This window comes from Oncorhynchus clarkii, chromosome 12 (assembly GCF_045791955.1).
Source record: "Oncorhynchus clarkii lewisi isolate Uvic-CL-2024 chromosome 12, UVic_Ocla_1.0, whole genome shotgun sequence".
NCBI classification, from domain to species: Eukaryota; Metazoa; Chordata; class Actinopteri; order Salmoniformes; family Salmonidae; genus Oncorhynchus; species Oncorhynchus clarkii.
Genome location: NC_092158.1, coordinates 19,844,768 through 19,867,273, shown reverse-complemented (window position 1 = coordinate 19,867,273; position 22,506 = coordinate 19,844,768). Strand labels below are relative to the sequence as shown.

General features: G+C 42.5%; 1 protein-coding gene across 1 annotated transcript; it reads right to left on the bottom strand.

Moving 5' to 3' along the window:
* Positions 1 to 253: 253 nt before the first annotated feature.
* LOC139422391 (golgin subfamily A member 6-like protein 25) lies at positions 254 to 22,272 on the bottom strand. Its single transcript, XM_071173591.1, has 5 exons — positions 21,916 to 22,272; positions 21,729 to 21,820; positions 6,194 to 6,653; positions 2,433 to 2,471; positions 254 to 2,020 (listed from the first exon to the last, which is right to left on the bottom strand). The coding sequence occupies exons 1-5, from the start codon at positions 22,270 to 22,272 to the stop codon at positions 254 to 256; spliced, it is 2,715 nt and encodes a 904-aa protein (XP_071029692.1).
* Between the last annotated feature and the right edge of the window lie 234 nt (positions 22,273 to 22,506).

Below are 22,506 nucleotides of genomic sequence, written 5' to 3'. Positions count from 1 at the left end.
GGTACCGGTACCGAGTCAATGTGCGGGGGTACAGGTTAGTCAAGGTAATTTGTACATGTAGGTATAGGTAAATTGTCTATCAGTGTGTGAGAAATGGAGCTGTCCTCCACCCCTTTTTCAGATTGCTACAGAACCCCCCTCTTTTCCCCTCCAGGAGACGGAAGGAGCATTTTGAGGACTCATGACTCATTGACTGCTGCTGTAGCCTCACTGACTGCTGCTGTACTCTAAATGACTGCTGCTGTAGGCTCACTTACTGCTGCTGTAGCCTCACTGACTGCTGCTGTACTCTAAATGACTGCTGCTGTACTCTAAATGACTGCTGCTGTAGCCTCACTGACTGCTGCTGTAGCCTCACTGACTGCTGCTGTACTCTAAATGACTGCTGCTGTACTCTAAATGACTGCTGCTGTACTCTAAATGACTGCTGCTGTACTCTAAATGACTGCTGCTGTACTCTAAATGACTGCTGCTGTACTCTAAATGACTGCTGCTGTAGGCTCACTGACTGCTGATGTAGCCTCACTGACTGCTGCTGTACTCTAAATGACTGCTGCTGTACTCTAAATGACTGCTGCTGTAGCCTCACTGACTGCTGCTGTACTCTAAATGACTGCTGCTGTAGCCTCACTGACTGCTGCTGTACTCTAAATGACTGCTGCTGTAGGCTCACTGACTGCTGCTGTAGGCTCACTGACTGCTGCTGTAGACTCACTGACTGCTGCTGTACTCTAAATGACTGCTGCTGTACTCTAAATGACTGCTGCTGTACTCTAAATGACTGCTGCTGTACTCTAAATGACTGCTGCTGTACTCTAAATGACTGCTGATGTAGCCTCACTGACTGCTGCTGTAGCCTCACTGACTGCTGCTGTAGCCTCACTGACTGCTGCTGTAGCCTCACTGACTGCTGCTGTACTCTAAATGACTGCTGCTGTACTCTAAATGACTGCTGCTGTACTCTAAATGACTGCTGCTGTACTCTAAATGACTGCTGCTGTAGGCTCACTGACTGCTGATGTAGCCTCACTGACTGCTGCTGTAGCCTCACTGACTGCTGCTGTAGCCTCACTGACTGCTGCTGTACTCTAAATGACTGCTGCTGTAGCCTCACTGACTGCTGCTGTACTCTAAATGACTGCTGCTGTAGCCTCACTGACTGCTGCTGTACTCTAAATGACTGCTGCTGTAGCCTCACTGACTGCTGCTGTACTCTAAATGACTGCTGCTGTAGGCTCACTGACTGCTGCTGTAGGCTCACTGACTGCTGCTGTAGACTCACTGACTGCTGCTGTACTCTAAATGACTGCTGCTGTACTCTAAATGACTGCTGCTGTACTCTAAATGACTGCTGCTGTACTCTAAATGACTGCTGCTGTACTCTAAATGACTGCTGCTGTAGGCTCACTGACTGCTGATGTAGCCTCACTGACTGCTGCTGTAGCCTCACTGACTGCTGCTGTAGCCTCACTGACTGCTGCTGTAGGCTCACTGACTGCTGCTGTACTCTAAATGACTGCTGCTGTAGCCTCACTGACTGCTGCTGTAGCCTCACTGACTGCTGCTGTACTCTAAATGAATGCTGCTGTACTCTAAATGACTGCTGCTGTAGCCTCACTGACTGCTGCTGTAGGCTCACTGACTGCTGCTGTATCCTCACTGACTGCTGCTGTAGGCTCACTGACTGCTGCTGTAGGCTCACTGACTGCTGCTGTACTCTAAATGACTGCTGCTGTAGCCTCACTGACTGCTGCTGTAGGCTCACTGACTGCTGCTGTACTCTAAATGACTGCTGCTGTAGCCTCACTGACTGCTGCTCTAGCCTCACTGACTGCTGCTCTAGCCTCACTGACTGCTGCTGTAGGCTCACTGACTGCTGCTGTACTCTAAATGACTGCTGCTGTAGCCTCACTGACTGCTGCTGTAGCCTCACTGACTGCTGCTGTAGCCTCACTGACTGCTGCTGTAGCCTCACTGACTGCTGCTGTAGCCTCACTGACTGCTGCTGTAGCCTCACTGACTGCTGGTAGCCTCACTGACTGCTGCTGTAGCCTCACTTACTGCTGCTGTAGCCCCACTTAGTGCTGCTGTAGCCTCACTGACTGCTGCTGTAGCCTCACTGACTGCTGCTGTATCCTCACTGACTGCTGCTGTAGCCTCGCTGACTGCTGCTGTAGCCTCACTGACTGCTGCTGTAGCCTCACTTACTGCTGCTGTAGCATAACTTACTGCTGCTGTAGCCTCACTGACTGCTGCTGTATCCTCACTGACTGCTGCTGTAGCCTCACTGACTGCTGCTGTAGCCTCATTGACTGCTGCTCTAGCCTCACTTACTGCTGCTCTAGCCTCACTGGCTGCTGCTGTAGGCTCACTGACTGCTGCTGTGGCTCACTGACTGCTGCTGTAGCCTCTGACTGCTATTGTAGCCTCACCTCCTGCTGCTGTTGCCTCTCTGACGAAAGTCCTTTAGTCTGTGGTACAGACAGGAAGCACAAATAAGATGTTTTTTTGTCTTTGCTTTGACTTCTTGGAAGTCATTCTCAATTGTTTCCTGTTATCAATCACCCTCCAGCTAGCTGCTAGCGAGTCATCATGTGGCATAGGAAGATATTGAGGCTGTGATGAGAATCTGATTTATCCTGAAGACATTCTATTGATAATTGAAATTGATAATGTGCTTCAGAGAAGTGGAAATAAGGATATTGTACCCTGCTTACATCTACTGTAACTTATGCACAGTCATGCTCCTGCTGACACACACTCATTTTATGTCCATATTATTGTGCCTTCAGACGAGCATGACTGGTACCTGCGGTTCTTTATGATTGTAATCTACCCTGAAAGTGGTTTTCTAATAGCATTCTAATTTCTCCTGAAACTCATATTAACATCACTGCTATACCTTGGTACAGGAAAGCTGTTCTTTTAAAAGATTCAGGGAAGTTAGGAGATGGGCTGACAAGGGTGGAGGGCACTCTACTTCCCCACAGGCCTGTGCTGACCTTAGGACATTGACAGCTCCTTTTGGTATGCACCCGACACACTCACGTCAACCGATTTTCCTTGCTGTGCCGTGGTCTCAGATGTGCTGCCAGCTGAATTTCGGGTAATTTATCCGCTCCATTTTCCTCTTCCCAGTGGCACGACCCTTTAGAGTTTCCTCCCCTGGCTCACTATCATCCCCCTAGGGCTAGAACAGAGAGCCACCACTATAAACCTCTGCCATATACTGACTGAATTCTCCTAGCTCCAACATACTAGTACAAATCTCATGACTCATAACAATAGATCTTTATAACCTCTCAATAAAAGTTTTTTTTCTGGTGGGCTAATGGCTGAATTGTTGCTAGGAGAGGCAATGATAAAACCTGTAGAACTTCAAGGATTTAAGTCAACCACACTCCCATGTAGGGTTGCAAAACTCTGGTAACTTTTCCAAAATTCCCAGCTTCCAAAACAGGTTTTCTGGAAAACCTTGGAAATGTGGGAAAGTGATTTTGCAATCCTACTGCCATATTTCCTCAAATCAGGCAGTTTCGTGCAGGCACTACTCCAAGGATCATCAGCTAGACTCAGCTGCGGGCCATTTTTTCTCTTGAGTGGATGGTCGGGGAGCCGGAACATATTTACAAATCATTTGTAGACCTCAAATTGACCGCAAGAAGCCCAAAAAGCGATGTTTGACTAAAACATAATAATTTCAAACCTTGCTTACATTTGTATATGATCACGTGTCTCTCTATTTTGTATGGGAATACTTTGGAACAGATTTCTTAAATGAAAATTACTTGGTTGATTTCCTGTGTTTTTACAGTCTTTTATGTCCAACAATAAAAAATTATAATAATTCAAAAGAATTGTGCTCAGAAAACTTGGGGAGACAAATAAAACCACCTGCGGGCCATATTCCCCACCAGTTGGGGAACCCTGCACTAGGCCTTCCAGTGCATTGAAGCCAGTGCAAGATTGTGAGGTCCAACTCAAATAATTCAAATTAGTTTGACGAAGTTCAGGAAAATGGTTTTAGAATTATGGTTCGCATGCACTATGTTAATGGTGTCATTGACCATATATCTTTACTTCACCAGTGAAGAAGTCTACTATTTACCATATACTGTATTAAACATCTCTTATGGAAATGTGGAAACATCTTCATAGCAATTCTCTCAGCCCCTGGTAGGTGGCAGTATGGACTTACCAACATTATGGTCACACAAAATATTGGCTAAATTATAGACAGAAGTTCAACTTTGTGTGAGTTATTGCTTTGTGAAGTCATCAAACTCAACTGCAGTAAAAGTAAGTCATACTAATCAATACCCTGTCTCTAGGCTTTGCATCTGGACTTTATAGGGACATAGAGGAAGTTTGGGGCAAATAAAAATTATGAAAGATGTGTAGATGAAGTTGGCAATAAAGTCAGGTAGTCTAGTGGTTAGAGCAACCGAAAGGTTGCAAGATTGAATCCCGAGCTGACAAGGTAAAAATCTGTCGTTCTGCCCCTGAACAAGGCAGTTAATCCACTGTTCCTAGGCCGTCATTGAAAATAAGAATTTGTTCTTAACTGACTTGCCTAGTTAAATAAAAATTATAGGTACAAATAAAAACTATGCTTGTAGAAAGATGATTGCTTGTCTCTGAAAAAGTTAAAGCTGTCCAAGGGTTTGTTGTAATTCATCACCCAATAATTTATGACGTTTTCTAATCAGTCAGTGTTGCTACTGATGTGGTGTCAATATTTGATTTGGTGTTGTCTTCAGCCAAACATGCATCTATGCAGCACAGGCCCATGATTTTCCCAAACCTCCAGGGATATCTGGGCAACCGCATTTGATTGTTGAGTAATTTACTGATGTCCGCAACATTTCCTGCCTCTGTTCATTATGCCTCAACCGTGCCATCAAAAGTTGTGCCTAATAGACTGGCCCAGAATCAGAACTGATTAATGTATTCACTGTACAAGACGCATGCTGCTAAATTGCTGCAAGATGGATGGCCAACTTCTTACCCATAGATCACACATAGTGTGGTGGTGCTCGCTCATGAACCCAGGGCAGGGAGATTGAGTTCCACTGCCAATTTGCAATCAGAATTTGTGGAATCCTAGAGCCTGCTCTGGTACATTTACACACAGGTAGGTATGTGAGTTATAATGTGGGTTTGAAATGATCTATCCACAGCGAATGGCAAATCTAATCATATACGGGCAAATAGCTTTCTCTCTTTATCTCTTATTTCTGTGTGTAACGACTGTATTCATGTGTGAGTATTCACTCATATAGCCTAACTTTATGTATTATTTAGGATATCCACAATGGTCTGCAGACATGCCTTTTCCCTGGGACGCAGGCTTTGAGAGTACGCAGGGCAGAGACTCACTCATCACAGGTAGTGTCAGCACGCTGTGCTGCTAAACCAGGAAACCTGCCATTGCCCTCTGGATTCTTAAATCTGCACACAGCATCCACATCAAGTTCTGATGAGCCTAAATCTAAACGTGCCACAACTGGTTTTCAAAACAAGTTATATTTTATTATTAATGACAAAGAGAGCTTCAACCTGGGGGGGGGGACTTCTCAAAGGCTGGGCTTAAATAGCTCAACACGGTTTCTACTAAGGAAGTTTCTCTGAGCAGGGAGAACCAGAGAATGCCTCTGATTGTCTCAGCAGTAACTGCTCAACATACAGAGCTTACCCCGATCCTAAGCCGACCCCACACACACTCTGTTAGACACATGCTGTTAACAGAGGTGCTACCGCCTTGAACTAAAACCCTGGTCCCCTTTGACCTTAACCACCCGCCGAGGTGCCACTCTAACCCTAACCACACCAGTCCAATGTGCTTTGTTTGAACCCAGGGTGGCACATATAAAGCAATTATCGCACCCAACTCCCTAAGAAATGGCTTCTTTAACATCCAGTCACACCTGATTCACCAAAAAGGTGTGGAAGCTGCAGTTCCACCGAGTCAAAAAACAAGCAAACAGACACCTTGGGGGAAGAGGTTAAAATGTTTGCAACCAAGTGACAGAATTTATGGGCACACTTAAGGTCTAAGAGTCTGACACCTTTGCCAAATTGTCTATGAGTGGCTTACTAAAAAGGTGAGAAGTGAGTGTCTGGAGGGGGGAATAATTGTCTTTTAAAAAGGCCAGCGGTGTCGGTGCAGTGTTAGCAAACATGTGAAGGGAACCCAGGGAGCAAGGGTTTGCTTCTTTGGCGTGGAGGGAGACACTGCCTGGTTGGACAGGGGAAGGTGGAGGGAGACATACCGCCTGGTTGGGGAGGTGGAGGGAGACACAACGCCTGATTGGAGAGGGGAGGTGGAGGGAGACACACAGCCTGGTTGGAGGGGGATGGTGGAGGGAGCCACACCGCCTGGTTGGAGAGGAGAGGTGGAGGGAGATGCACCACTTGGTTGGAGAGGGAAGGTGAAGGGAGACACTGCCTGTTTGGTGTGGGGAGGTGGAGGGAGACACACCGCCTGGTTGGAGAGGGGAGGTGGAGGGAGATGCACCACTTGGTTGGAGGGGAGGTGGAGGGAAACACACCGCCTGGTTGGAGGTGGAGGGAGATACTCCGCCTGGTTGGAGAGGGGAGGTGGAGGGAGACACACTGCCTGGTTGGAGAGGGGAGGTGGAGGGAGACACTGCCTGGTTGGAGAGGGAAGGTGGAAAGAGGCACAGACATCTGTCCAGGTAGCCATGGCCATAACTACATATGAGGACACTGAGGTTCGGACCTCTGTAATTGTTTCTATTTAAAAATATATATATACAGTGGGGCAAAAAAGTATTTAGTCAGCCACCAATTGTGCAAGTTCTCCCACTTAAAAAGATGAGAGAGGCCTGTAATTTTCATCATAGGGGCACTTCAACTATGACAGACAAAATGATAAAAAAAATAGAGAAAATCACATTGTAGGATTTTTTATGAATTTATTTGCAAATTACGGTGGAAAATAAGTATTCGGTCAATAACAAAAGTTTATCTCAATACTTTGTTATATACCGTTTGTTGGCAATGACAGAGGTCAAACGTTTTCTGTAAGTCTTCACAAGGTTTTCACACACTGTTGCTGGTATTTTGGCCCATTCCTCCATGCAGATCTCCTCTAGAGCTGTGATGTTTTGGGGCTGTTGCTGGGCAACATGGACTTTCAACTCCCTCCAAAGATTTTCTATGGGGTTGAGATCAGGAGACTGGCTAGGCCACTCCAGGACCTTGAAATGCTTCTCACGAAGCCACTCCTTCGTTGCCCGGGCGGTGTGTTTGGAATGCAGGTGTGCCTTGTTAAAAGTTCATTTGTGGAGTTTCTTTCCTTCTTAATGCATTTGAACCAATCAGTTGTGTAGGGACAAGGTAGGCGTGATATACAGAAGGTAACCCCATTTGGTAAACGACCAAGTCCATATTATGACGAGAACAGCTCAAATAAGCAAAGAGAAACTACAGTCTATCATTACTTTAAGACATGAAGGTAAGTCAATCCGGAAAAATGAAAGAACTTTGCAGTCGCAAAAACCATCATGCACTATGATGAAACTGGCTCTCATGAAGACTGCCACAAGAAAGGAAGACCCAGAGTTACCTCTGCTGCAGAGAATAAGTTCATTAGAGTTACCAGCCTCAGAAATCGTCACCTTATATTGCACCCCAAATAAAAGTTTCACGGAGTTCAAGTAACAGACACATTTCAACATCAACTGTTCAGAGGAGACTGTGTGAATCAGGGCTTCATGGTCAAATTGCTGCAAAGAAACCACTACTAAAGAACACCAATAATAAGAAGATAATTGATTGGGCCAAGAAACACAAGCAAAGGACATTAGACCAGGGGAAATCTGTCCTTTGGTCTGATGAGTCCAAATGTTTTATATTTAGTTCTAACCGCGTGTCTTTGTGAGACGCAGAGTAGGTGAACGGATGATCTCTCAATGTGTGGTTCCCACAGGGAAACATGGAGGAGGAGGTGTGATGGTGTGAGGGAGCTTTGCTAGTGATACTGTCTGTGATTTATTTAGAATTCAAGGCACACTTAACCAGCATGGCTACCACAGCATTCTGCAGTGATACGCCATCACATCTCGTTTGTGCTTAGTGGGAATATAATTTTATTTTGAAGAGGACAATGACCCAACACACCTCCAGGCTGTGTAAGGGCTATTTGAGCAAGAAGTAGATTGGTGGAGTGCTGCATCAGATGACCTAGCATCCACAAACACCCAACCTCAAACCAATTGAGATGTTCTGGGATGAGTTGAACCGCATAGTGAATGAAAAGCAGCCAACAAGTGCTCAGCATATGTGGGAACTCCTTCAAGACTGTTGGAAAAGCATTCCAGGTGAAGCGGGTTGAGAGAATGCCAAGACTGTTTAAAGCTGTCATCAAGGCAAAGGGTGGCTTCTTTGAAGAATCTCAAATAGAACATATACAGTGGGGAGAACAAGTATTTCATACACTGCCGATTTTGCAGGTTTTCCTACTTACAAAGCATGTAGAGGTCTGTCATTTTTATCATAGGTACACTTCAACTGTGAGAGACAGAATCTAAAACAAAAATCCAGAAAATCACATTGTATGTGTTGCAGGATTTAAATTCCTCTATGTTTTAACACCCAATTCAAATTAACTTCTTTCTCCTACTTGAGACGCAGATGTCTCAAGTAGACACCTGGAAATGCAAATGCGCTACGCTAAATGCTAAATGTACTCGTTAAAACTCAAACGTTCATCAAAATGCACATGCAGGGTATTGAATTAAAGCTACACTCGTTGTGAACCTAGCCAACAAGTCAGATTTTTAAAATGCTTTTCGGCGAAAGCATGAGAAGCTATTATCTGATAGCATGCAACACCCCAAAATGCCTGAATGCGACGTAAACAAAGATTTAGCGTAGCCGCGGCTACACAAAACGCAGAAATAAAATATAAAACATTCATTACCTTTGACAAGCTTCTTTCTTGGCACTCCTATATGCCCCATAAACATCACTATTGGGTCTTTTTTTCGTTTAAATCGGTCCATATATACCCAAAATAGCTTTCTATGGAAGCTGTGTGATTCAGAAAAAAACATTGTTTTAAAACGCAGCGTCATTTTTTAAAATTAAAAAAGTAGACGATAAACTTTCACAAAACACTTCGAAATACTTTTGTAATCCAACTTTAGGTATTAGTAAACGTTTATAATCTATCAAAATGATTACAGGGCGATGTATATTCAATAGCTCCTCGTCTTCAAATCAATGGCTGAAAATGTGCACCTCACAACATCCTGGCGGAGACCGGAAGAAATTGAATCCAGTTAGTTGGATTTACCAACAAAAAAGTCCCTGGAAAATGACGACAATGGCGACATCGTGTGGAATCTGTAGGAATTGCATGCAGGTCCATAATTAATTTTGTGCCCTTTTAACAACCCATGAAAGTGACGCATGGAAATTATTTTTAGCTTTCAGAGAGCAGTTTTTCTTGCGCTTTTCGATGAAACACACGATCTGTTATAGTCACAGCCGTGATTTAACCAGTTTTAGAAACTTCAGAGTGTTTTCTATCCACACATACTAATCATATGCATATACTATATTCCTGGCATGAGTAGCAGGACGCTGAAAAGTTGCGCGATTTTTAACAGAATGTTCGAAAAAGGAGGGGGTAGACTTAATACACTCTGTCAATTCATAAGGATTTGTATGACCCTCATTTTATAGAAATGGACAGAGCCCAGTCTTAAAGTCAAACAGCAGCTTTTGTTCACGAGAGTACTGCTCCTTACACATTTTACCACAGGTTATAAACTGAAAATGACGTCAGCGTTTTCTAAATGTTCCGTCTCCTCTTGACACTGGTAGAAAGGCTCTATAGTTCTCAAGCCTTCCCACCTCGCCTAGAGCCAAGGTCAGCCAGTGTAGATAAGCATTCTAGCCAGTCTGGCGATACAGTTCATTCATTTCTACCAAGAAAGTCATTGTTCTAATTCTTGATTATATTTACACACATTATATTCAGTACTAGGATTAAAAAGAAAATTCATACATATACAGTAACATAACAGTATTCTGATTAGTACATATACAGTAACATAATAGTATTCTGATTAGTCAGTCCTGATTGAAATGTATACATAATTAGTCATCATTGATAAAAATTCCCTTAACAGTATGATTTTTAAGTAATTAATTAGCATTTTATTGCATGACATAAGTATTTGATACATCAGAATAGCAGAACTTAATATTTGGTACAGAAACCTTTGTTTGCAATTACAGAGATCATACGTTTCCTATAGTTCTTGACCAAGTTTGCACACACTGCAGCAGGGATTTTGGCCCACTCCTCCATACAGACCTTCTCCAGATCCTTCAGGTTTCGGGCTGTCGCTGGGGAATACGGACTTTCAGCTCCCTCCAAAGATTTTCTATTGGGTTCAGGTCTGGAGACTGGCTAGGCCACTCCCATCTTCAATGCTCTTACTGAGGGAAGGAAGTTGTTGGCCAAGATCTCGCAATACATGGCCTCATCCATCCTCCCCTCAATACGGTGCCTTTTCCCCTTTGCAGAAAAGCATCCCCAAAGAATGATGTTTCCACCTCCATGCTTCACGGTTGGGATGGAGTTCTTGGGGTTGTACTCATCCTTTTTCTTCCTCCAAACACGGCGAGTGGAGTTTAGACCAAAAAATGATATTTTTGTCTCATCAGACCACATGACCTTCTCCCATTCCTCCTCTGGATCATCCAGATGGTCATTGGCAAACTTCAGACGGGCCTGGACATGCGCTGGCTTGAGCAGGGGGACCTGGCGTGCGCTGTAGGATTTTAATCCATGAAGACGTAGTGTGTTACTAATGGTTTTCTTTGAGACTGTGGTCCCAGCTCTCTTCAGGTCATTGACCAGGTCCTGCCGTGTAGTTCTGGGCTGATCCCTCACCTTCCTCATGATCATTGATGCCCCGCGAGGTGAGATCTTGCATGGAGCCCCAGACCGAGGGTGATTGACCGTCATCTTGAACTTCTTCCATTTTCTAATAATTGCACCAACAGTTGTTGCCTTCTCACCAAGCTGCTTGCCTATTGTCCTGTAGCTCATCCCAGCCTTGTGCATGTCTACAATTTTATTCCCGATGTCCTTACATAGCTCTCTGGTCTTGGCCATTGTGGAGAGGTTGGAGTCTGTTTGATTGAGTGTGTGGACAGGTGTCATTAATACAGGTAACGAGTTCAAACAGGTGCAGTTAATAGAGGTAATGAGTGGAGAACAGGAGGGCTTCTTAAAGAAAAACTAAAAGGTCTGTGAGAGCCGGAATTCTTACTGGTTGGAAGGTGATCAAATACTTATTGCATGCAATAAAATGTAATGAGTTCAAACAGGTGCAGTTAATACAGGTCATGAGTTGAGAACAGGAGGACTTCCTGTTGTGACTAGGGGGCAGTATTTTCATTTTTGAAAAATAACGTACCCAAAGTAAACGGGATATTTTGTTAGGACAAGATGCTAGAATATGCATATAATTGACAGCTTAGAATAGAAACCACTCTAAAGTTTCCAAAACTGTAAAAATATTGTCTGTGAGTATAACAGAACTGATATTGCAGGCGAAAGCCTGAGAAAAATCCAATCCGGAAGTGCCTCGTGTTTTGAAAGCTCTGCGTTCCAATGCGTCCCTATTGAGCAGTGAATGGGCTATCAACCAGATTACTTTTTCTACGTATTCCCCAAGGTGTCTACAGCATTGTGACGGAGTTTTACGCATTTATGTTGAAGAATACCCATAAGCGGCTACATTGTGTAAGTGGTCACCTGATGACTCTCAGAGTGACTCTCGCGTAAAATACAGAGGTAGCCATTATTCCAATCGGTCCTACTGAAAAACCTATTGTTCCGGTGGATATATTATCGAATAGATATTTGAAAAACACCTTGAAGATTGATTATAAACAACGTTTGCCATGTTTCTGTTGATATTATGGAGCTAATTTGGAATATTTTTCACCGTTTTCGTGATTGTAGTTTCCGGTCGATTTCTCAGCCAAACGTGAAGAACAAACAGAGCTATTTCGCCTACAAAAATAATATTTTTGGAAAAAATTAACATTGGCTTTCTAACTGGGAGTCTCGTGAGTGAAAACATCTGAAGCTCATCAAAGGTAAACGATTGAATTTGATTGCTTTTCTGATTTCCGTGACCAAGTTACCTGCTGCTAGCTGGACAAAATGCTATGCTAGGCTATCGATAAACTTACACAAATGCTTGTCTAGCTTTGGCTGTAAAGCATCTTTTGAAAATCTGACAGGGTGACAGGGTGATTAACAAAAGACTAAGCTGTGTCTCAATATATTTCACTTGTGATTTTCATGAATAGTAATATTTTCTAGGAATATTTATGTCCGTTGCCCATTCCTCCTGACAGAGCTGGTGTAACTGAGTCAGGTTTGCAGGCCTCCTTGCAAGCACACGCTTTTTCAGTTCTGCCCACAAATTTTCTATAGGATTGAGGTCTGGGCTTTGTGATGGCCACTCCAATACCTTGACTTTGTTGTCCTTAAGCCATTTTGCCACAACTTTGGAAGTATGCTTGGGGTCATTGTCCATTTGGAAGACCCATTTGCGACCAAGCTTTAACTTTCTGACTGATGTCTTGAGATGTTGCTTCAATATACCCACATCATTTTCATCCCTCAGGATGCCATCTATTTTGTGAAGGGCACCAGTCCCTCCTGCAGCAAAGCACCCCCACAACATGATGCTGCCACCTCTGTGCTTCACGGTTGGGATGGTGTTCTTCAGCTTGCAAGACTCCCCCTTTTTCCTCCAAACATAACGATGGTCTTCATGGCCAAACAGTTCTATTTTTGTTTCATCAGACCATAGGACATTTCTCCAAAAAGTACCATCTTTGTCCCCATGTGCAGTTGCAAACCGTAGTCTGTCCTTTTTATGGCGGCTTTGAAGCAGTGGCTTCTTCCTTGCTGAGCGGCCTTTCAGGTTATGTCGATATAGGACTCGTTTTACTGTGGATATAGATACTTTTGTAGCTGTGTCCTCCACCATCTTCACAAGGTCCTTTGCTGTTGTTCTGGGATTGATTTGTACTTTTCGCACCACATCCATTCATCTCTTGGACAGAGCACGTCTCCTTGAGCGGTATGGCAGCTGTGTGGTTCCATGGTGTTTATACTTGCATACTATTGTTTGTACAGATGAACGTGCTACCTTCAGGCATTTAGAAATTGCTCCCAAGGATGAACCAGACTTGTGGAGGTCTACAATTTTTTTCTGAGGTCTTGGCTGATTTCTTTTGATTTTCCCACGATGCCAAGCAAAGAGGCACAGAGTTTGAAGGTAGGTCTTGAAATATATTCACAGGTACACCTCCAATTGACTGAAATTATGTCAATTAGCCTATCAGAAGCTTCCGAAGCCATGACATCATTTGCTGGAATTTTCCAAGCTGTTTAAAGGCACAGTCAACTTAGTGTATGTAAACGTCTGACCCACTGAAATTGTGATACAGTGAATTATAAGTGAAATAATCTGTCTGTAAACAATTGTTGGAAAAATGACTTGTGTCATACACAAAGTAGATGTCAAAACTTGCCAAAACTATAGTTTGTTAGCAAGACATTTGTAGAGTGGTTGAATAACGAGTTTTAGTGATTTCTCTAAAGATTTAATATCATTAATAAGAAGTGAAAATGTATAGAATTGTAAAAAATGTGTTTGGCTATCTCATCTTAGTAAATAACGCTTACATTCCATTTACAAACAAAGATACAAAATTGTCCCATAGGCTCTGTGGTGTGAGTGGAGGCCAAGGAGTGAAGTACTGTCCCTAATAATCTCTGAAATGTAACCATGAGATACTTTTGAACTGTCCACACAATCCTGGCTAATGCCTGTGGATCCATTCCAAAACAAATGCTCAATTATCGCTTTGTCACATCTGAACCCCATTACTCTGCTGGCTTTTTCCCTGCGACTCACTCACAGCCCATTATATTTATGTTTTATTATCAGTCTAATTCCTCAGCTGAGGGTCTTTCGCCTTTAATGTTATTAATGTTGGGCTTTGAGCCTTTGAAATGGCTTCCTTAAGAAAATCTGAAAATAATTAAAGAGTGATTAATTATGTTTTATGGGACATTACGTTTCTCTCTCTGTCTGCCTCTGGAGAACTTGGCTTTAAGCAATATGCCTTAATTACAAACAAAAACAAACATATTAAGTACGTGTTATGTTTGTACCGTACTGTAATGGTGGCAAAATATCAACATGAGAAATTATTTTAGCATGACAAAAAAAAATTCTGATACAAATAGAGACATATTCCTACTCTCTTGCTATAATGATGTCATGTACTGTCCAAGCTACAGATTTGGAATCTTAATTCGAGACAGTTTGCTACAGCAGGAAAAGAGTCCTGCAGCAATAGGAAATGTGAATTATTAGGTAGATTGTAATTAATGGACATTTTTGTAGTGGTTGATACATTTTTCCTAATGGAAAATCAAGTCTGAAATTTCTAAGTGGAAATTACAAACTTCAGAAGCCTTTTAAAACCTCAAATACACTACAAGTTAAAACATTTCTGCATTGCGGGGAAGTTCTCCGGCAACAGGGTGATCAACTTAAGATCCTACATCTGTACTAGTAATCATCATTTGATGTAGGTAAAGTAATACACGTTACCTGCTTTGATTAATTTTAGCTGCGGAGGCAATGCATCATCAACATGTAGTTACTTAGAAGGACAGTTCTAGGCTTTTATGGTCAACAGTGCAACTTCCACCAAATGAATCATGCCATCTGCACCATATGTTTTTAATTATTTGGAAGAGTTATAGTCTATCTGCCAGGTCGCAGTTATAAATGAGAACTTGTTCTCAACTAGCCTCCCTGGTTAAATAAAAGTGAAATAAATACAAATAAAAATATCTGGCCAACATACATGTCTCTCACAAAAAAAAACTGCAACTTGCTATTCCGCAACTTCATGTGCAGTGCTGTGTTACTGTCTCCCAGTACTGAATCACTTTATCTCAGATCACCAGCATGAATGTGTTTGATTATAAACCAAACATGTTGGTTAGAGAAAGGAAAATCTAATAAAAATTTTAACATCATAGGACCACAGTCCATATTTTAGTTGGTGTTTTCAGCACAGAGTTCTGTACCTTTACTGTTTAAGTAAAGCAAAGATAAGAGAATACATGCTGTGAACCCAGGTTGAGGAATGGGTAACACATGGTTTGAAATACTCACTCTCTATTGGACACTTTTAATCTCAAATCCAACCTTCCCTTAGTGGGACGTAACCCGGTTGAAAGTAGTTACACAGAAAAACAATGAGAGCAGTATAAAGATGAATGTCACCTCAAAGACTGGGTATTTCCATTATATGGGAAATTCCCCCTGGGGGACCCCTGGGTTTGTTTTGATCATGTCTGAGGGATTTCTAGAGTCAGTGAGATGTGTTTCACACATAATTGGCCATGAAGAGGGCGACACTGGGCTTCACACGCTGAACGATACACCCAATGATGGTCTTCAAGCACCGAACGATATACCAAATGATGACTTCTGGTGTGCGAGATCTGAAAACAAAATGTAGTCCTGCTTTGTGGCCTCTAGGATATACCGATCGCACTGTTTATTTCTGGGTAGATAAAATTGTCCTTGTTCGATAGATCCACTGGACGTCTTTCATCTGCGGATAAATAACTAAATATACAAGGTAACATGTTTTTTCCAGTCTCTGAAAGACTACAACTTGTGTGGGCGGTGCTCCGTGCTCTGACCCTGTCCCTCCACCAAGGCGGGCTTTTTTGAAAGGAAGGTGGACACTAAATCAAATCAAAAGTCCTTGGTCATACACATACAGTGGGGCAAAAAAGTATTTAGTCAGCCACCAATTGTGCAAGTTCTCCCACTTAAAAAGATGAGAGAGGCCTGTGATTTTCATCATAGGTACACTTCAACTATGACAGACAAAATGAGGGAAAAATAATCCAGAAAATCACATTGTAGGATTTTTTATGAAATTATTTGCAAATTATGGTGGAAAATAAGTATTTGGTCAATAACAAAAGTTTCTCAATACTTTGTTATATACCCTTTGTTGGCAATGACAGAGGTCAAACGTTTTCTGTAAGTCTTCACAAGGTTTTCACACGCTGTTGCTGGTATTTTGGCCCATTCCTCCATGCAGATCTCCTCTAGAGCATTGATGTTTTGGGGCTGTTGCTGGGCAACACGGACTTTCCCCTAAGATTTTCTATGGGGTTGAGATCTGGAGACAGGCTAGGCCACTCCAGGACCTTGAAATGCTTCTCACGAAGCCACTCCTTCATTGCCCGGGCGGTGTGTTTGGGATCATTGTCATGCTGAAAGACCCAGCCACGTTTCATCTTCAATGCTCTTGCTGATGGAAGAGGGTTTTCACCCAAAATCTCACGATACATGGCCCCATTCATTCTTTCCTTTACACGGATCAGTCATCCTGGTCCCTTTGCAGAAAAACAGCCACAAAGCATGATGTTTCCACCCCCATGCTTCCCAGTAGGTATGGTGTTCTTTGGATGCAACTCAGCATTCTTTGTCCTCCAAACACAACGAGTTGAGTTTTTACCAAAAAGTTATATTTTGGTTTCATCTGACCATATGACATTCTCCCAATCTTCTTCTGGATCATCCAAATGCTCTCTAGCAAACTTCAGACGGGCCTGGACATGTACTGGCTTAAGCAGGGGGACACGTCTGGCACTGCAGGATTTGAGTCCCTGGCGGCGTAGTGTGTTACTGATGGTGGGCTTTGTTACTTTGGTCCCAGCTCTCTGCAGGTCATTCACTAGGTCCCCCCGTGTGGTTCTGGGATTTTTGCTCACCGTTCTTGTGATCATTTTGACCCCACGGGGTGAGATCTTGCGTGGAGCCCCAGATCGAGGGAGATTATCAGTGGTCTTGTATATCTTCCATTTCCTAATAATTGCTCCCACAGTTGATTTCTTCAAACCAAGCTGTTTACCTATTGCAGATTCAGTCTTCCCAGCCTGGTGCAGGTCTACAATTTTGTTTCTGGTGTCCTTTGACAGCTCTTTGGTCTTGGCCATAGTGGAGTTTGGAGTGTGACTGTTTGAGGTTGTGGACAGGTGCCATTAATACAGGTAATGAGTGGAGGACAGAGGAGCCTCTTAAAGAAGAAGTTACAGGTCTTTGAGAGCCAGAAATCTTGCTTGTTTGTAGGTGACCAAATACTTATTATCCACCATAATTTGCAAATAAATTCATAAAAAATCCTACAATGTGATTTTCTGGATTTTTTTCTCTCGTTTTGTCTGTCATAGTTGAAGTGTACCTATGATGAAAATTACAGGCCTCTCTCATCTTTTTAAGTGGGAGAACTTGCACAATTGATGGCTGACTATATACTTTTTTGCCCCACTGTATTTAGCAGATGTTATTGCAGGTGTAGAGAAATGATTCTGTTCCTAGCTCCAACAGTGCAGTAGTATCTAACAATTCACAACAGTACACAGAAATCTAAAAGTAAAATAATTGGAATTAAGAAACGTATAAATATTAGAACGAGCAATGTCAGAGTGGCATTGACTAAAATACTGTGGAATAGAACACAGCATATACAGTTGAAGTCGAAAGTTTACATACACTTAGGTTGGAGTCATTAAAACTCGTTTTTCATCCACTCCACAAATTTCTTGTTAACAAACTATAGCTTTGGCAAGTTGGTTAGGACATCTACTTTGTGCATGACAGAAGTAATTTTTCAACAATTGTTAACAGACAGAATATTTCACTTATAATTCACTGTATCACAATTCCAGTGGGTCAGAAGTTTACATACACTAAGATGACTGTGCCTTTAAACAGCTTGGAAAATTCCAGCAAATGATGTCATGGCTTTAGAAACTTCTGATAGGCTAATTGACATCATTTGGGTCAATTGGAGGTGTACTGTGGATGTATTTCAAGGGCTACCTTCAAACTCTGTGCCTCTTTGCTTGACATCATGGGAAAATCAAAAGAAATCAGCCAAAACCTCAGAAAAGAGCAGTTTCCAAACACCTGAAGGTGCCACATTCATCTGTACAAACAATAGTACCCAAGTATAAACACCATGGGACCACGCAGCTGTCATACCTCTCAAGAAGGAGAAGTGTTCTGTCTCCAAGAGATTAACGTACTTTGGTGCGAAAAGTGCAAATCAATCCCAGAACAACAGCAAAGGACCCTGTAAAGATGCTGAAGGAAACATGTACAAAGTATCTAAAGACACAGTAAAACGAGCCTTATGTCGACATAACCTGAAAGGCCGCTTAGCAAGGACGAAGCCACTGCTTCAAAACCGACATAAAAAAAACAGACTACGGTTTTCAACTGCACATGGGGACAAAGATGGTACATTATGGAGAAATGTCCTCTGGTCTGATGAAACTAAAATAGAACTGTTTGGCCATAATGACCATCGTTATGTTTGGAGGAAAAAGGGGGAAGCTTGCAAGTTGAAGAACACCATCCCTACCATGAAGCACGGGGGTGGCAACATCATGTTGTGGGGGTGCTTTGCTGCAGGAGGGACTGGTGCCCTTCACAAAATAGATGGCATCATGATGGATGAAAATTATGTGGATATATTGAAGCAACATCTCAAGACGTCAGTCAGGAAGTTGAAGCTTGGTGGCAAATGGGTCTTCCAAAAGGACAATGACCCCAAGCATACTTCCAAAGTTGTGGCAAATTGGCTTAAGGACAACAAAGTCAAGGTATTGGCGTTGCCATCACAAAGCTATGACCTCAATCCCATAGAAAATTTGTGGGCAGAACTGAAAAAGCAAGGAGGCCTACAAACCTGATTCAGTTACAACCAACTTACTGTGGGAAGCTTGTGGAAAGCCACCCAAAAAGATTGACCCAAGTTAAACAATTTAAAGGCAATGCTACCAAATACTAATTGAGTGTATGTAAACTTCTGACCCACTGGGAATGTGATGAAAGAAATAAAAGCTGAAATAAATCATTATTTTCACTACTATTCTGACATTTCACATTCTTAAAATAAAGTGGTGATCCTAACTGACCTAAAACAGGGAATTTTTACCAGGATTAAATGTCAGGATTTGTGAAAAACTGAGTTTAAATATATTTGGCTAAGGCATATGTAACCTTCCGACTTCAACTGTACATATGAAATGACACAAAATCCTTTCTGCAAAATTGAAAAAACTGACCAGACTGTCATCTCTCATCAACACAAATTCATTTTTTGATGTTCTATTAGCTATATGGTGACATTCAACCATACATGTTTTAACCGGAATATAGTGAAGACGACTCGAAACAAAGAGGGCAGATGACAAATACGGTGGGCGAAATTCCCTTTCGTAGGAAGGTAGGGGGGAAATTTCATGAATATTATTAATGCGTCTCTGTAACGGCTTTCTTCTATGGACAAAGGAGAGGACCAAAGCACAGCGTGGTTAGTGTTCATCATGTTTAATATAGACGATAAACGTGAACACTACAAAATACAAAACAACAAATGTGGAAAAACCGAAACAGTTCTGTCTGGTGCAGACACACGAAGACAGAAGACAACCACCCACAAAAACCCAACACAAAACAGGCTACCTAAATATGGTTTCCAATCAGAGACAATGACTAACACCTGCCTCTGATTGAGAACCATATCAGGCCAAACATAGAAATGGGAAAACTAGACACACAACATAGAATGCCCACTCAGCTCACGTCCTGACCAACACTAAAACAAAGAAAACACAAAAGAACTATAGTCAGAACGTGACAGTCTCGACATTAAAATCAAATCAAATTTTATTGGTCACATACACATGGTTAGCACATGTAAATGTGAGTGTAGCGAAATGCTTGTGCTTCTAGTTCCGACAGTGCAGTAATATCTAACAAGTAATCTAACAATTCCACAACAGCTACCTAACAGGGAACCCAAACCGTTCGCTATCGTGCATAAATGTATTTTGTTCCCCTACACCAAACGTGATCATGACACGCAGGTTAAAATAGCAAAACAAACTCTGAACCAATTACATTAATTTGGGGACAGGTCGAAAAGCATTAACTTCTTTGGGGTAGGGCCAGTATTTTCACGTCCGGAAGAAAAGCATGCCCAGAGTAAACGGCCTGCTACAAAGGCATAAAAGCTAGAATATGCATATTATTAGAAGATTTGGATATAAATCAGTCTGAAGTTTCTAAAACTGTTTGAATGATGTCTGTGAGTATAACAGAACTCATATGGCAGGCAAAAACCTGAGAAAAAATCCAACCAGGAAGTGGGGAATTTGAGGTTGGTCGATTTTCAACTCAGCTCCTATTGAAGATACAGTGGGATATTGGTAATGTTGCACATCCTAAGGCTTCCACTAGATGTTAACAGTCTTTAGAAGCTTGTCTGATGCTTCTACTGTGAAGTGGGGCCGAACGAGAAGGGAATGAGTAAGGTCTGCCATGAGCTGACCATGCTCTGACCATGCACGTTCACATGAGAGGGAGCTCTGTTCCATCGCACTTCTGAAGACAATGGAATTCTCTGGTTGGAATATTATTGAAGATTTATGTTAAAAACATCCTAAAGATTGATTCAATACATCGTTTGATATGTTTCTACTGACTGTTACGGAACTTTTTGACATTTCGTCTGCTTTTAGTGAACGCGCTTCGTGACTTTGGATTTGTTTACCAAACGCGCTAACAAAAGTAACTATTTGGACATAAATGACGGACATTACTGAAAAATTCTGGTGGAAGTGGGAGTCCTGGGAGTGCATTCCGACGAAGATCAGCAAAGATAAGTGAAGATTTATAATGCTATTTATGACTTTTGTTGACTGCATAATATGGCAGATATATTTGTGTCTTGATTGGGCTCTGAGCGCCGACTCAGATTATTGCATGGTTTGCTTTTTCTGTAAAGCTTTTTTGAAATCTGAAACAATCTGTGCATAACAGTTGTATCTTTTAGCAATGTTTATTATGAGTATTCTTGTAAATTGATGTGGCTCTCTGCAAAATCAAAGGCTGTTTTGGAACTTCTGAACGTAAGGCGCCAATGTAAACTCAGATTTTTGGATATAAATATGAACTTTACCAAACAAAACATACATGTATTGTATTGTGTAACATGAAGTCCTATGAGTGTCATCTGATGAAGATCATCAAAGGTTAGTGATTAATTTGATCTATATTTCTGCTTTTTGTGAATCCTCTCTTTGGCTGGAAAAATGGCTGTGTTATTCTGTGAATAGGCACTCACCTAACATAATCGTTTGGTTTGCTTGCGCCGTAAAGCCTTTTTGAAATCGGACACTGTGGCTGGATTTACAACAAGTGTATCTTTAAAATGGTGTAAAATACATGTATGTTTGAGGAACTTTAATTATGGGATTTCTGTTGTTTTGAATTTGGCGCACTGCAGTTTCACTGGCTGTTCAAGAGGTGGGACGCTACCGTCTCACGTACCCTAGAGAGGTTAAACATGTATGGCAATTTAGCTAGTTAGCTTGCACTTGCTAGCTAATTTGTCAAATTTAGCTAGCTTGCTGTTGCTAGCTAATTTGTCCTGGGATATAAACATTGAGTTGTTATTTTACCTGAAATGCACAAGCTCCTCTACTCTGTCAATTAATCCACACATAAAACGGCCAACTGAATCTCGCCAACTGACCTCGCCTTCCGGATGGTAACGGGGTGAACAGGCAGTGGCTCGGGTAGTTGTTATCCTTGATGATCTTTTTGGCCTTCCTGTAGGTGCTGTAGGAGTCCTGGAGGGCAGGTAGCTTGCCCCCAGTGATGCGTTTGTGCAGCCTGCACCACCCTCTGGTGAGCCTTGTGGTTGTGGGCGGTGCAGTTGCCGTACCAGGACGCTCTCAATTGTGCATCTGTAAAGGTTTGTGAGGCTTTTAGGTGACAAGCCAAAATTCTTCAGCCTCCTGAAGTTGAAGAGGCTCCGTTGCGCCATCTTCACCACACTGTCTGTGTGGGTAGACCATTTCAGTTTGTCCGTGCTGTGTACGCAGAGGAATGTAAAACTTTCCACTTTTTCCACTGGTGTCCCTTCAAGATGGATAGGAGGGTGCTCCCTCTGTTGTTTCCTGAAGTCCACAATCATCTCCTTTGTTTTGTTGATGTTGAGTGTGAGGTTATTTTCCTGACACCACACTCCGAGGGCCCTCACCTCCTTCCTGTAGGCCGTCTCGTCGTTGTTGGTAATCATGCCTACTATCTGCAAACTTGATGATTGAGTTGGAGGCGTGCATGGCCACGCAGTCGTGGGTGAACAGGGAGTACAGGAGAGGGCTCAGAACGCACCCTTGTGGGGCCTCAGTGTTGAGGATCAGCGGGGTGGAGATGTTGTTACCTACCCTCACCCCCTGGGGGCTGCCCATCAGGAAGTCCAGTACCCAGTTGCACATGGCGGGGTCGAGACCCAGGGTCTCGAGCTTGATGA